The sequence below is a fragment of the Onychostoma macrolepis genome, chromosome 17, assembly GCF_012432095.1.
Source record: "Onychostoma macrolepis isolate SWU-2019 chromosome 17, ASM1243209v1, whole genome shotgun sequence".
NCBI classification, from domain to species: Eukaryota; Metazoa; Chordata; class Actinopteri; order Cypriniformes; family Cyprinidae; genus Onychostoma; species Onychostoma macrolepis.
In genome coordinates, this window is record NC_081171.1 from 22,227,892 (window position 1) to 22,243,654 (window position 15,763).

The window sequence follows — 15,763 nt, forward strand, 5'->3', positions numbered from 1 at the left end:
TTTTTATTATATATCTCAATGTTTTTGGTCAAACGGCTAATTCATCACCTTTAAGGTATTTTTACAAGCACAACGTTTATTTATAAAAATATATATATTTTAACCGAATGAACACTATATGCATGCACATTAGTTCAAATGCAAATATTGATCAATTATGCTTAATGCAAATTAAGAGAAAAGTAAAATAAGAGAAAAACAAGTACTAAATTAAAAAGTGCTGTGTGGTAGTAAGGTAAACAGAAAAAGGATATGGGTATAAAAATATCAAATAAATAGTTTGTAAAGCTCACAAACTTTTAAAGTCTTAAAGCTTTCTTATTCAAAGTTTCTCTAATATAAGTATTGTCCATATATACCGTCGTACTTCAGTAATATCATAAAGTTGTTTTTTTTTTGTTTGTTTGTTTGTTAGTCATCTTGCATTTATGAATGAGAAATTATTTGTTCTTAATGATTCATTTTGTTATTGCGCGACTCAAGTCCTGTGAATCTCGCGAGAGTTTCACGCTATGGTTACCGTCCGAGAGCGCGTGCTGGGCGTGTTGTCAAAGCGCAGGTGCTCAGCGCTCGCTCCGCCTATTCGTGGGACGTCAGATCCTCGACAGAAAACTGCGGAAGCAATACGTGGAAAAACTATTTTAGGCTATCGGTGTTTCATTACAACTGTTGTGATTTCTTTATGACGGTAAGTGGGATATTGTCTTTTTATTGGCTTTACACGACGTTTATTGCGGTTCAGAGTAACGTTATGTGACGTAAAAAAGGGTTTATTTACATTCATGTTTCTTTTAATATGACCTTTACATTGTTGAAAAGCCAAAGCAACGTACAATTAATCAGAATAGCGATACTTTCTTTTTTTTTTTTTGTTGTGGTTCCCAAACTTCACAGACACAGCGACCCTCATCTCAGACTGTTGACAAACCTATTAAAAATCCCCTATTAAAAAACAAACAAAAAAAGCAAAATTGATTTTCATTACATTTTTATTTATATAAATTTTAATTAGGAACATAATTACATCATGCTTAACAGATGATTGTTTACATGTTAACTGATTATATTAATAATTCAATGTAACAATTTTACATATTTTTTTACATAACCTATCTTTCATAGCAGTAGTTATGTAAGTTAGAAAATACATAAGTTTCAATATTTTGTGTAGATCACGTGGAATAAAATTGCAAATTCAAACTACAGTTTGCATATTTAAATAGTTCTGTTCATTTTTATTTTGTTTTATTCTTTTCTATTTAATTTTTAAATTCTGTTTATTTATTCACAGATAGATAGATAGATAGATAGATAGTGTCTAAATAAAATAAAATGTTCATGTAACTTTAATGTTTTGCTTTTTTTTTTTTCTCTCCCTCCCAGATTCCTCTTCCTGGTAATCGAAGTAAAGCAACTGAGTAAATGTCTTTGGAAGGAAGCATGCGTATCTGCCTCTGAAACACAATGGGAACTCCCTGCCTCCTGTGGGACACCAGAGAACAAACTGCTTACTGCCAAAAGTGTAGCTACAAAGACGTCAACAACAGAATTTAGGTCAATAGGGATAAAGGCATGGTAACCCTGCTGATCCTGCTATAGCACGATAGAACAAGTAGATGTACAGTAGACAGAACAGTACTAGACTCTCAGGTGGAACTGGATAACGTTGCTGTGTGTAATGGGGGAGTGTATGTTGGACCGTTATGGTGAAGATGGTTTTCAGAGTTGTGAAGGCTTTGATGATTGGTCCACGTTCAGCTCTGCGGACTGGACAGAACCCCAGCAAGATGGCAGTGGGTTTTCAGACTGGGGTGCATTCCAGGACAATACCAGGAAAGAGGAATCATCAGCCCTATCTGTGGCAGAAGCAGGAACTTTCGAGTTTCCTGAAAACGTACGTATTGTAGTTTTGCATTTTTTTTTCTTCTGTGGTTGCATGACTAAATTATTTTACTGTTCTAAAAGTGACATACTTTCAAACTTTTGCACCTGTGCTGAAGTGTTATTGTGGTATTTGATGCTTGTGTTTCACAGACTGAAAATGGCGAAAAGGGGAATCCCTGGTTCGTTTTTAATGACTGCTTTAAAGTTGAGGGGGCAGAGAAAGACCCTATCGTGATGGAAATCACTACATTGTCTGTGCTACAGCAGAGCACACTAGACAAACCCCCTCATTCTGCAGCAATTTCAAGGTAGTCTATGGCTTTTGTTTCTGTTCATTATGAAACAATGAACACGGTTGTAATGAGATGCATTGCATATAGCCAGTATGTTTCTTACTGGAGTAGATGGTTCATTGAGAAGCCAACTTGGTAATGACTGTTCCTCAATCCAATTTTTTTTTTTTTTCATAAAATTAATTATGAATGTAATTTATACATATTATGAATATTCATTTTCTATGACTTGTCCTAATGTTTTATTATTTTATGATTATTTCTTAGAAGATGAAAGGTGAAGGTGAAGTAGTTTTATTAAAACATGAATGTTTGACATTATTTTTTTTGTAAATAATTAATATTAATTGTTTATTAGTAGTAGCAGTAGTACACTCAAGGTGATTGTATTTAAGGTGTATAAAAATATACAATTTTAATTGATTAGGGTTGTTATTATTATTGTTTACTGAAAATGAAAACTATAAAAAATAACTACTAAAAATAACTTAAACTAATGAATAAAAATAGACATTTAAAATAACTAATAAAAAATTACAAAAACAAAATCACTAAAGCGAAAACAGAAAATATTTTTAAAACATCTAATCTCTTTTAGATAGTTGCCTTACATGACTTTTTTTTTTTTTTTTTTAAATTAAACAATCTTTTATTGAAAACAATATGAATACACAGGTACATTTCTAAGAACACTAGATTAGATTAATAGATTTTCCCTACTCTTTATCTTAGTCACTCTTATTCGTCATTGACTCTCTAACTGAACAGTGTAAGATCAGGGTGAATACCTCCAGTATGTGTACATTGTCAATATTTTCCCTGATTGAAGTGCGCTCAAACAAGTTTGCACAGAAAAATGTTGTGGTTTATAATTCAATCTCTGCGCACAAGCCTGTTTTAATTGATGAAGTATCAGTGGAATGTCCGTCATTGTCAAAAGTTTTTCGCACTCTCTTTTCTTTCCATCAGCGAAGCTGCAGATTTCTGGTGTCATCTACAGTCTGGGTCCAAAATTCTCAGACTATCAGGTCCCAAACCCAAACTACACTCCCATGAAGGACTGCTCAAAACCCTCCAGCTCAGACAGGCTGACTCAAGCGCTGACTCACAGGTGAGTACAGGCCGAGTGTTAAAATCCAAACATTGGCACATTGGCGCACCCTTTGTGCTACAGACTTTGTTAGCTCTTGTGGCTTGTTGAGGTGAAAGGTTTGCTGATACATACAGGTGCTGGTCATATAATTAGAATATCATCAAAATGTTGATTTATTTCACTAATTCCATTCAAAAAGTGAAACTTGTATATTATATTCATTCATTACACACACTGATATATTTCAAATGTTTATTTCTTTTAATTTTGATGATTATAACTGACAACTAAGGAAAATCCCAAATTCAGTATCTCAGAAAATTAGAATATTGTGAAAAGGTTCAATATTGAAGACACCTGGTGCCACACTCTAATCAGCTAATTAACTCAAAACATCTGCAAATGCCTTTAAATGGTCTCTCAGTCTAGTTCTGTAGGCTACACAATCATGGGGAAGACTGCTGACTTGACAGTTGTCCAAAAGACGACCATTGACACGTTGCACAAGGAGGGCAAGACATAAAAAGGTCATTGCAAAAGAGGCTGGCTGTTCACAGAGCTCTGTGTCCAAGCACATTAATAGAGAGGCGAAGGGAAGGAAAAGATGTGGTAGAAAAAAAGTGTACAAGCAATAGGGATAACCGCACCCTGGAGAGGATTGTGAAACAAAACCCATTCAAAAATGTGGGGGAGATTCACAAAGAGTGGACTGCAGCTGGAGTCAGTGCTTCAAGAACCACTACGCACAGATGTATGCAAGACATGGGTTTCAGCTGTCGCCTTGAACAACAGACAGCGTCAGAAGCGTCTCGCCTGGGCTAAAGACAAAAAGGACTGGACTGCTGCTGAGTGGTCCAAAGTTATGTTCTCTGATGAAAGTAAATTTTGCATTTCCTTTGGAAATCAGGGTCCCAGAGTCTGGAGGAAGAGAGGAGAGGCACACAATCCACGTTACTTGAGGTCCAGTGTGAAGTTTCCACAGTCAGTGATGGTTTGGGGTGCCATGTCATCTGCTGGTGTTGGTCCACTGTGTTTTCTGAGGTCCAAGGTCAACGCAGCCGTACACCAGGAAGTTTTAGAGCACTTCATGCTTCCTGCTGCTGACCAACTTTATGGAGATGCAGATTTCATTTTCCAACAGGACTTGGCACCTGCACACAGTGCCAAAGCAACCAGTATCTGGTTTAAGGACCATGGTATCCCTGTTCTTAATTGGCCAGCAAACTCGCCGCATTGCTGCAGTAATTCAGGCAAAAGGAGCCCCAACTATGTATTGAGTGCTGTACATGCTCATACTTTTCATGTTCATACTTTTCAGTTGGCCAAGATTTCTAAAAATCCCTTCTTTGTATTGGTCTTAAGTAATATTCTAATTTTCTGAGATACTGAATTTGGGATTTTCCTTAGTTGTCAGTTATAATCATCAAAATTAAAAGAAATAAACATTTGAAATATATCAGTCTGTGTGTAATGAATGAATATAATATACAAGTTTCACTTTTTGAATGGAATTAGTGAAATAAATTAACTTTTTGATGATATTCTAATTATATGACCAGCACCTGTATTCTGACTTTTGTGGTGCTACTAAAATAAAGAAACTTTTTTTTTTAGACCATTACTACTCTTCTTGATCTTGAACTAGAAGATCCGCAAGACCGTCCTGGAGCACTTATTCAAACCAAGGTTGGTGTGTGTGTATGTGCTATATATATGTATGTGACCCTGGACCACAAAACCAGTCTGAAGTCGCTGGGGTATATTTGTAGCAATAGCCAAAAATACAGTGTATGGGTCAAAATGATAGATTTTTCTTTTATGCCAAAAATCATTAGTATAGTAAGTAAAGATCATATTCCATGAAGATATTTTGTAAATTTACTACTGTAAATATATCAAAACGTTGTTTTTGATTAGTAATATGCATTGCTAAGAAATCATTTGGACAACTTTAAAGGTGATTTTCTCAATATTTAGATTTTTTTTGCACCCTCAGATTCCAGATTTTCAAATAGTCGTATCTCGGCCAAATATTGTCTGATCCTAACAAACCATGCATCAATGGAATGCTTATTTATTCACCTTTCAGATAATGTATAAATCTCAATTTCGAAAAATTGACACTTAAGACTGGTTTTGTGGTCCAGGGTCACATATATTAGTGCTGTCAAACTTTAACATCAATTCATTTTCCCAGTTTAACAGTGTTACAAATATTTAGTGCAGTTAACTCAGGGGCAGGGCTAGGGTTGGCCACCCCACTCTCCACCCCAATCACTTCTGTCTCTCTTTTCTTAACAAGGATTGCGTTTACTTAGACATATAACGTCTTTACGTCTTCGCCTCAGTGATAGATACAAGTCAAACGAGCGCGGAAGCGCTACAGGAGACGTGGAGCTTCAGTAGAACAACAGAGAACTGCGGTCAGACGAGATGTTGTCAGACCATATGTCAGTAAAAACAAACTTTCATGTCCTGTCAGCCGTTATACTGTGTGCGCGCTGTATTTCATATTAAAGCGCAAATGAAATTACCAGCATGCGTGTAAGATCGTTATCGCGTCAGCAGCGGCAGCTCTTAAAGTAATAGCAGCCAAATAACCTAATAACCCAGCTGCTAGGATACCTGTTTATCAAAGAACAAAAGAAAAAAAGAGGAAATCAATAACTTTTGTAGCTGTAAGGATACATCTATATTTAATTTAGAATTTAGTGTTTGATAGCTTTATTCAATTTCTGTATATTTCCTACTTGCTGAAGGGCACAGGTTAATATGACATTTATTATAATGGGTTTATGTGAAGATTGTTTAAGCTTACTTAAATTAAAAGTAATTTTTTTTAAGTCTAATAAATGTTAAAATTGATAGCTCTCAATTAAACTGTAATGTTGAATGGCTATAGTCGATGATTAAATATTAGGGGGAAAAAACTATTTCCTAGAGACATCAGTAATATTGGTATCAGTGATACTTGCCTTCAGTCATAAAAAAAGATGCCATTAAAAATATGCTGTCTTTGTTTCTACATTAATTTGAAGACTGAATATGAAATTATTGCAATTTGTTTTTGTTTACTTTTTACTACCGTACTTTTTTTATTCATGTAATGGACTAATGAACAAACTCATAACAGTGAATGAACTTTTAATTTGTGATGAAATGTTTCTGTTGTTGTTGTTTTTTTTTTGTAGCTGATGCCATCATCACAATGTCGGAACGCACCAGGATTCTTTTATCAGATCTCACGCCAGTGGCTCAGCCAGTACAACATGAACCCGCTGCCCTACCAGAACAAGAAAGATCCTCTGCAATAATCAACATCACATGCACGCACACTCTTACAGTTGCACTGACACACACCACTTCAGAAAACTGAACCTTTAAACAAAGTATGCACTACTGCCTGCATTAATTAATGTGTACGGAAACAAGCACAGGTAAAGATTTCCAAGCACTTTTTATAAATAAATCCAAGCCTGTTACAAAGCGTACTTGACAAACGTACCACTACTGTATGCACACTAGCTCAGGAAGGAATTCCTAACTTACTTGATGTACACACTTTGCAACAGATTTAACATAAAAAGAAGGCTTTTCACATAAACAACAGAAGAGAACTAACAAGTGCCTAAAAAGAACAAAATCACTGTAAACCTACAGGAAGTTAATGCAGCCATTTACTTAATTATAAATTCTAATGTCTGTTGCTGCTGCTGCTGCTGCCTAAGCTCATGGCTTACTGTTCTTAAAGCTACATTTTTTATTGTAAACTGACATCTGAAATGTTTGAGTGTATTTGGTATATTTATATTTGGAAATATTTAATATTTTAAACAAGAATATATGAATATACAACTCTAATAGTTTGTGTCCTGCACTTTAGAGCAGCTTGTCTGTAATAAAAAGAGAAGTTTAAAGCTCTTCAACAGAATGTTTTGTTTTATTTGTTTGTGTGGCTTCTGTGGTATATGCTATTTAAAAAAAAAAAAAAAAAAGATTAGTTCTAAACAGTTTGAACTTTTGACCTTTTTTGTTGTTGTTGTTGTCAATCACAATTTTTAATGTTTTAAGCGATCTTATAACTTTAAGCTAACTATCAAGACCATTTAAAAACATCAACAATTTGTCACCAAATTAGTCAAGTTTAATGTTTTTCAGTTTAAGCTGTTTTCCTGATTTAGTCTGCCTTCATATACCTTCCACTTAAAAACATCAAGACTGGTACATTTAGCTTTGTGTGGCAGTCCTGGTTTATGTGAACAAATGTCATTCGGTGTGTTCGCGTTAAAACAGAAAAACAACTGCTCTACCTTTTATTACAACCTAGCCAACGGGAAGTTCACAAACAGTTAAAGGTCGTGGAAAGTACAAGTTACAAACACACGTTTGAGCATCCGTTCTCATGCTCTCATCCTCTCATCCTCACCACAACAAAATATTTCATGCATAAAGTCCTGTTTCTTCACACTTGCCATCTAAGCAATATCATTTCTAACACAGTGCTCTTCATATAGTTTTTGCTGTGATTTGCATACAGAACATGAAGAGCTGTTGTGGTGTAACCACATTTATCCCCCCTTCTTTTATCAAGACGGTGATCATATGTTGTTTGTTTTACATTTGTAATACCAAAAGATGTTATTTTTAAAAGTAGAGTTATAATTTCCTGAAGCTCAACAGGCAGAGCATGTCGATAACAATTGCAAAGTTGTGGTTTTATTTCTCAGGGGACATAAACTGATAAAATGTATTGTAAATGCACTGTAATCTTCCAACCGCATCAACTTCTAGTAGTTTAAAAGAGAAATGAATCATCAAACTGATGCCTTTGTTCACCTTTGATATGTAATCAATTCAGGAGGGGTAACAGATGGGTTTTCAATAAAAGTCACCTGTCTATGTATTAAAACAAAGAAAAATGGCAGTTGCCAAATTAGGAAAACTTCAACACACACAATGCACTGGGCTTGATCAGACCATCCACAAGTGGGAATACAAAAACATGGAAGTACGATCTGTAGTTTCCACAAATGTTGTGCAGGTAACACATTGTCCATTTATGTGTGCTGACATTGTAAACATTACAATTGACATTACAATACAAAGCTGGCTGAAAATCAGAAAAAAATAAGCCATTCTCAAGCCCATGTGTTTGAGTGTGCTACTACGTGTCTTAGTGCAGGCACACGGTCTTGTACATGTCTAGACTGTTACATGCAAACAGAAAGATATCCTCTTTTTCTACACATCAGCACCTCACATAACCTCTAACCATTTCCTCGTTACGTGTCTGTGGCTTCATGCATTTCACACCAAACTCAAAAACGTCTCCTAATTTCATGCTTAGACTTTGCTATGACTTCAGAAAGACGGCAGCATCGCAATTTTATTTTTGCACAGAGATTATGTCTGTTAGTAAAATATGTTGACTTTAGCAATCTTTCTTGCATTGTGTACCAATGGTGATCATTCAAAAATGAGGAAAGAAATGACATGTATCTTGTTTCCTTCTGTCGAACATACCTGTCTGAGTGCCATAATTATTATTTTTCCAAAGTTTGTCAGTTTGGCAAAGTTTGGCACTCAAACAGGTATGTTCAATGCAGTTGTTTGGACAGAAGCAAACAAGATACATTTCTCGTTTCAACATTATTTGCTCTTCAGACATTTCTCCTTAAATGAAAAGTAGTATCATATTTTTTGCAAAACTCCTGGAGCCATATTGAGATCCCAATATCTCTGGAAACGAACCATATAGGGCTTAAAAATGAAGATGCCAAAAGGGAAGTTTGGTATGATCTAATATCTAAAGATCTAATATCATTTTTGGAATGGTCACCATTGGCACATAATGCGACAAAGATCACTAAAGTCAACATATTTTACTAACAGACCTACTGATCTCTGTGTAAAAATCAAATTGTGAGGCTGCCATCTTTCTAAAGTCATTTTTAACCCCCTGTAGTTTGGCTCTGAATCTCAGGTGAAAATTGCCATTTTGACCCCCTCTACAAAATAGTGGATTACTCAGTAAATATGCATCCGTGACATTTAATGCTTTGTCTTTCATCACTATACATGTTTATCTTTCTTCAGAAAAAAATATTAGCAAAATCAAAAATCTGAGCAGGGGAAGTTTCTGAAATTTGGTTGACTTGACATGGAATGACCCAGACGCAATTATAGGAGAAATCCGCTATATGTCACCAGAGAAAAGTTGTTTCACCGGAAGATTATGACATTTTGATTAGCAATTACAAGGGCAAAAAAAAATTGTAAACATACGCACAGATGAATCATCCACATTTCATTTTAATGAACAAGCATAACAGAAACATTTCATATTTAAATTCAAAACACTGCAATGTTGCACAGGCTACAGAAAAAGCAAAATAAGTCCCAGTTGAAAAAACGAAAGAAATCATGCAAAAGAAGAAGATCTTGAGCTGTTACGTAACCCTTGCAGGCCTTTGTGGATCTTCTTATAAACACTGCTGCTGCTAAGCACATAGAAAACAGGGTTTATAGCACTGTTGATGGTAGACAGACCCAGAGAGATCGTATAGGGTGTGTAGACACTTCTTTCAAAGTCACATTTCCCATTCGAAAAGTGGAAATTGATGGCACGTAACAAAAGGATCGCGTGGTACGGCGTGAAGCAGACTAAAAAGAACAAGATGACGGCTAAGGCCAGGTTACGAATTCTGACTTTGGCCCGTGGCTTCAAACCCGTGCTAGCTTGAACTTTAGTAATGATGGCCAAGTTGGTGACTATTAAAATGCACAGCGGGATGAAGAAACCGATGAAGAAGCGGGCATAGTTGAGTCCCGTCACTACGATAGAGGGGTCGCTTGGCTCGAAGCACCGCTTCTCCTTCATTTTCTCAGAGTCACCCTCTGTCATGGTGAAAACCGGTACGTGTCCCACAGCAACGACCACCACAATCACACCGCTGATGATCACAGCATGCCTCATCTTTCTCAGACCTCGAGACTCCATGGCATAGACCACAGCGACAAAGCGGTCTGCGGAAACGCAGCACATCAAGAAGATACTGATGTACATGTTGTTGAAGAACATGTAGCCGGTGACCTTACAGCTCAGAGAGCCCCACTCCCAGTGATGACCTCTGCTGATGTAAATGGCCCAGAGTGGAAGTGTACCTAGATACATCAGATCACACACTGACAGGCTGAAGAGGTAGACTCCTAGGACGTTCTTCTTGCACACTTCGCGGAATGTGAGGAAGACTGTGATCAGGTTAGCAGGCAGGCCTAATGTGAGGACTGTGCTGTAGAGAACCACAAGTGGGAGTGGGTTTTCTTCCTCGTAAGGTGGTTCACAGCTGTTTGTGTGGTTTGTTGGACCGGTTATGTTCATGGTCACTGGAAAGCTGAGAGTGGGATCCAAAATGATGGGGGACAAAAACAGAATTCCGTTTAAAAAGCATGGGGTTGAAATGAAAAAAAAAAAGAAAGGACCATGAAAAACAAAGCTAATGTCAATAGTAATGCTGGTGAAAAAATCCTCACGTGCTACATTTATAGAAGTATATTGTTCTCATTTCCTCACAGATTAGGCTACTTCCCACAGCTAAGTCAAATATTATAAAACACGTCATGGGTGATTTCTGATATGCAGGACGTTTTCATATTATCACATAGCCTAGTCTTGCTATGTTGAATAAATTAACTAAACTAACAATTTTAGATGGAAATTTAAGATTACAATTAAGTGAGCATTGGGATTTATTTTATATTTCATTTTAAATGTAATGTTTAAGCTGACTAAGCTAGTCATGTGACCTAAATATGACGACCACCATATGAGGCAAACTCACAGCATGGTAAATAAAACTGCTTTTATTAAGCTGCTGATGCGACTGGAAACTGGTGTGGGTGTATTTGTGTGTTTTTGTCAAAATATAAACTTTACATTTAGAAAATCATAAACATCTGGACATTCATAAAAACATTCTACACTTGCATATATTTCGTGTATAATATCTGTAACATTTTACAGTGAGGTTCCATTTGTTAAACTATCAATAAACTAACAATAAAATACTTCTAATAACAAAACTAGCCTATAACAATTGCTCATTGTAAATGTTAATACATTAACCTTCACTAAAGGGATCTTATTGTACATTTTATTGTACTGATATACCTGCTCGCTTAAATATTAGGTTACTAACGGTTTCCCTTCCAAAAATAAAAATAAAAATGTAAAAAAGACACATGGTTAATATAGTTAAACCATGGTTTTACTACAAATAAAACCAAAAACATGGTTAAGTTAAACCATAGTAACCACAAATTAACCATGGTTTTGCTACACTAACCATTAGTTTAACCATGGTATTTGTAGTACAATTTTTATACAAATGGTAATCAACCTACCAAATAACCATAGTTACTACACTTTTATTATAATAAAATCACGGTCAATTTTCATAAAGGTTTGACTTTACAACTCAACAACCCGTTTCCCTTTAAGTTTTGATTATCCATAATAAAACGAATAAAATAGTTACCTCTTATATTCCAGATGATCACGGAAACTCTACTCAGTTCAACTGTTCATGTCATCAGTCTCCGTTTCTATTTGTCAATTCAGCCCAAACTCTCTTCTTTCATCCCAGCGAACTTGGTAATAAACGTTCAGCTGCACCTGAAGTGAAGGAAGTGATAATGATGAGCACGCGGTGTGAGTGAGATGCTGACTGCCACAGACAAAAAGGAAATAACAGTTACGTTTCATACTACAGCAAAACATTTCTGAGTACCATTTGATGCAAATTTGATTTCACATTTCATTGGGTGACGTCATTTGTGACTATTAATTTAATCGTTAGGGTAGGATACACTCAACTCTCCCTTACTGTAAATACTGCTGTGAGTGGCAGTTTTTATTCATTTATTTGTCTGACCTTGACGTTGGACTTAAACTCAGTGTTAATGAGGTTCCATCATGAAACAAAAAAAAAGTGATTTCCTCCAGAGGGCGATGTAGGGCTATAAAAATTGGAAACTAAAATCCTGTCATAATTCACTCCTGAGGAGCGATAAATTGGACTGCATTCCTATTATGTTCTTTAACCACAAAACGACTCCAAATCACAACATTGTCTAGATTATAAGATTATAAATCACAGTTTCCCTCTTCACTGTTAATCTTCAGGACCATCATTTTAAATTGGGGAAAAACTGCTCACGTCTAAGATTAGTAATCAATTGTTAATTCTTTATAATGTGTCATAGTTATTTAATAGTTCTTAAAGTTAATCTTATTCAGTAATTGTTGATTACTTGATAGATCTTGTTTAATCGTTAATCTTGCTGAAGTGTTACTCTTTTGCTGCTCATTTGTCCTGCATTACTTTCTGCATAGTTAACTATTGTTGACGATATCTTAAAATAATGAAAGGACCTCGATTCAATCATTTAGACTTGTTTGGTTTTATATAATATGCTATAACTCATGTCGTTTTATGTTATTATTTATGTTATGTATATGTCTATGCACATGCTTTTACAATTTGCCCACAGTCTGTATTATATACTGAATTTGTTATGCTGTTGTATTCAATTCACCAGAAATACTTTTAAACTGTCGCAAATCCGTCCTAGTTCTGTTGCTGTAGTGACGCTTTACGGCATTTGGATCATGGCGGAGTCGCTGAACGGTGTACAGTTGAGCACGGTAAATATTTGGCTTTTAACCACTTAAGACATAAATTCAGTCGCGTGTCACGCGTTTTGCAATATATTATGATTTCAGCATGGAAATATATATGCTGGGTGTGCGTGGTAAACCTATAGATTCTGTCTTTTCTGCGATTTTATGATGAACATATTGGTCAGATACTGCATTTTGTTTACATGATTGTTGCTTGTGATGCAGCATGCAGACACGAGCAGATTTAACACCCTCTTTAACTGCTCTTTATCCCACATCGCGTATTTTAATGGTATTTAGTACGTTGTGTTTTCTTCTTGTTTTATACGCAACATGAGCTGTTATTATTTTGTGTTAGCCTGAATAGTTTCTTGTAAGCTACTGCAGATAAAACGAGCAGTTGTGTTTGTGAATGTTCGAGGTGATGCTGTTTAAAAGAAGGTTTGTTTACGAAACTATAATATCTTTCATTTTCATTTTCATTTTTATGTAGATTGGGTTGAATACAACAAAATTTCACTAGGTGTGAAGCCCCCCTTTTCATGAAGCCTCTTCTATACATATATTTTAGTACACAGAATCAGAATAGACAGTTTTTTTATTTATTTATATTTGCTACTATAGAATGTAGACTTGCGCAATACAACCAAAATTAGTGTTTCATCATTAAGGGTTAATGCTTAAAATAGATCAGGATGTAGATTTCCACATTTCTCTGAAGTGGGAACTGATAGTGATGTTGAAATGTATCTCCTCCTGTTGATATTCTGAGACAGAACATAAATCTGCTTCCATAATGTATCATAATGCATTCCTGCCATAGTTGCCTGTTTAATATTGCATTGCTTAACGCAGCCTTATTCGTTAGTCATTTGACATAGAAAATAACCAGCACTTTGAAAATAAGTGTCAGGACTGACCCTTGGTCCTTCTTGGAGAGATCTTGCTGCATACAATGAGGTTAATTCATTCAGACAGGAGTAGAATTTATTTCAAACATTCAGTTTTATTGGCATGAATAGGTATGCACCACGGTTTCTATAATGATAACTAGGGGTCAAAGGCCGTTTATGAATGGTTTATCTGTGCATAAAGAAGCTCTGAAACATCTTGGTTTGATTGATGCAAATCATTACAATGCACTTAGTGTACATTATTATTATTATTTTTATTTTTACATTGGTAAACTAATAGTTTCTGTAACAGGTAACTGGAATATCTTTTAGACGTTGTATACTGTGGAATTTCTGAATACTGACAGACATAGCATGCTGTTCACCATCTTCGCCATGTGATTTGGTATTTGCATATGAATATATTTAACCACCAAAATGTACATGCATACATTTTTGAGCACCTTTATTTCAAAATGTACAAAAATAAATTGCATATATGTGACCCTGGACCACAAAACCAGTCATCGGGGGCAATTTTTTTTTAAATTGAGATTTATGCATCATCTGATTCCATTGACGTATGGTTTGTTAGGATCTGACAATATTTGGCCGAGATACAACTATTTGAAAATCTGGAATCTGAGGGTGAAATAAAAAATAAAATCTAAATATTGAGAAAATTATCTCTAAAGTTGTCCAAATAAAATTCTTAGCAATGCGTATTACTAATCAAAAATGTTTTGATATATTTACAGTAGGACATTTACAAAATATCTTTACTTAATATTCTAATCATTTTTGGCATAAAAGAAAAATCAATAATTTTGACCTTTGCAATGTATTTTTGGCTGTTGCTACAAATATACCCGTGCTACTTTATGACTGGTTTTGTGGTCCAGGGTCACATATGACCCTTTAATGTATTTGGTTAGTTTGTTATATAATCTATGCTCTTTCTTTTTCGCCACCAGAAATGGCAGGAGGCTTCAAACAGAGGGGCTGCCATACTCAGCTATTTAGGGGAGCATGTCCCTCTAATTTATTGTCTGGAGATAGCGCCACAACAAGGGGAGGAGGAGCAAAAGGTTGAGCAACGCCTCCTGTATCCTCTGGAGTGCTTCCTTTTTGGAGAGGACCCCTGTGTCGGCCTGGAGAAGCTACAGCAATACAACAGCAGCTCATCAGCTCAGCAATGTGGACGTGTCTTTAAAGAAGGCGAGACCGTCTATTCCTGCAGGTTAGACCAGAGCCCCTCTGATAATATATGCAGTCAGCAACTCCTATAGGAGAACATCAGCTGGACTGATTGCTGAGCCAGCATCTCAGTGCGGATTGTTCATTGGACACCCTTGTCAGTGGATAATGCGCGCTTTGTATATTCAAATAATTTAAATGTATTAGTCAAATTGAGGTAATACTTTGTAAATAAATGTTCATATTTCAGCAATTTTCTGTAAATCCTTGCTAGCATATTATGTACTGTATTTACTATCAGTGAAAAATTTGGACACACTTGAGTGAATGTAGGTTTCTTGTGAACATGATTAAAAGGTTTAGAAGATGTTTTTTTAATTAATTAATTAATTAGTTTGTTTGTTTGTATTCATTCATTTAATCTTTTTAACTCCAAATATTTTAAACGCTCATGCCACCAACATTACATAAAAGCATCAAAATAATAATTGATAAAGGTATTCCATATTATAAAGTAAAACAAACAAATAAATAACAAATAATATAGAAATTAATGAATGAAAAAATATTAGATTTTAACGTTTTACCATTTAGGGTTTAAAATTGTATATTTATTTATCTATCTATGTATCTTTATTTATATATATATATATATATATGTATTAGTGCTGTTAATCATGATTAATCACAAATTTAAAATGCTAGGATTTACCTGTAAATG

At 35.3% G+C, this 15,763-nt stretch overlaps 3 protein-coding genes across 7 annotated transcripts in view; 2 read left to right on the forward strand and 1 right to left on the reverse strand.

Moving 5' to 3' along the window:
• Positions 1 to 552: 552 nt before the first annotated feature.
• On the forward strand, positions 553 to 7,191 carry si:dkey-229e3.2 (uncharacterized). Of its 2 annotated transcripts, XM_058748396.1 has the most exons (6): positions 553 to 688; positions 1,384 to 1,894; positions 2,035 to 2,192; positions 3,147 to 3,288; positions 4,885 to 4,956; positions 6,462 to 7,191. In XM_058748396.1, the coding sequence occupies exons 2-6, from the start codon at positions 1,679 to 1,681 to the stop codon at positions 6,582 to 6,584; spliced, it is 711 nt and encodes a 236-aa protein (XP_058604379.1). In that variant the 5' UTR covers positions 553 to 688; positions 1,384 to 1,678; the 3' UTR covers positions 6,585 to 7,191. The 2 variants fall into 2 exon arrangements, with proteins under 2 accessions (XP_058604379.1, XP_058604378.1); XM_058748395.1 differs by lacking the exons at positions 4,885 to 4,956; positions 6,462 to 7,191 and adding an exon at positions 4,178 to 4,830.
• Positions 7,192 to 9,562: 2,371 nt separating this feature from the next.
• gpr132a (G protein-coupled receptor 132a) lies at positions 9,563 to 12,249 on the reverse strand. Of its 3 annotated transcripts, none has more exons than XM_058749677.1 (3): positions 12,204 to 12,249; positions 11,808 to 11,944; positions 9,563 to 10,664 (listed from the first exon to the last, which is right to left on the reverse strand). In XM_058749677.1, the coding sequence occupies exon 3, from the start codon at positions 10,649 to 10,651 to the stop codon at positions 9,692 to 9,694; it is 960 nt and encodes a 319-aa protein (XP_058605660.1). In that variant the 5' UTR covers positions 10,652 to 10,664; positions 11,808 to 11,944; positions 12,204 to 12,249; the 3' UTR covers positions 9,563 to 9,691. The 3 variants fall into 3 exon arrangements, with proteins under 3 accessions (XP_058605660.1, XP_058605662.1, XP_058605659.1); XM_058749679.1 differs by having other exon boundaries at positions 12,156 to 12,223; XM_058749676.1 differs by lacking the exon at positions 12,204 to 12,249 and adding an exon at positions 12,060 to 12,197.
• Positions 12,250 to 12,898: 649 nt separating this feature from the next.
• The window catches only part of ubr1 (ubiquitin protein ligase E3 component n-recognin 1), a 34,514-nt gene continuing 31,649 nt past the window's right edge, over positions 12,899 to 15,763 (forward strand). For both annotated transcript variants that reach the window (XM_058749074.1, XM_058749075.1), the window contains exons 1-2: positions 12,899 to 12,976; positions 14,820 to 15,085. In XM_058749074.1, coding sequence (XP_058605057.1) covers positions 12,941 to 12,976; positions 14,820 to 15,085 — 302 coding nt within the window. In that variant the 5' untranslated portion in view covers positions 12,899 to 12,940. The remainder of the gene's footprint in view (positions 12,977 to 14,819; positions 15,086 to 15,763) is intronic.

Excerpts from the sequence above, each read along its gene's own strand:
- si:dkey-229e3.2 (XM_058748395.1), top strand. The coding sequence starts at position 1,679 with ATGGGGGAGTGTATGTTGGACCGTTATGGTGAAGATGGTTTTCAGAGT. Across the intron at positions 1,895-2,034 it reads CTTTCGAGTTTCCTGAAAAC|ACTGAAAATGGCGAAAAGGG; the intron begins GTACGTATTGTA and ends TGTGTTTCACAG. Across the intron at positions 3,289-4,177 it reads ACTCAAGCGCTGACTCACAG|GGTCCCAGAGTCTGGAGGAA; the intron begins GTGAGTACAGGC and ends TTTGGAAATCAG.
- gpr132a (XM_058749677.1), bottom strand. The coding sequence starts at position 10,651 with ATGAACATAACCGGTCCAACAAACCACACAAACAGCTGTGAACCACCT.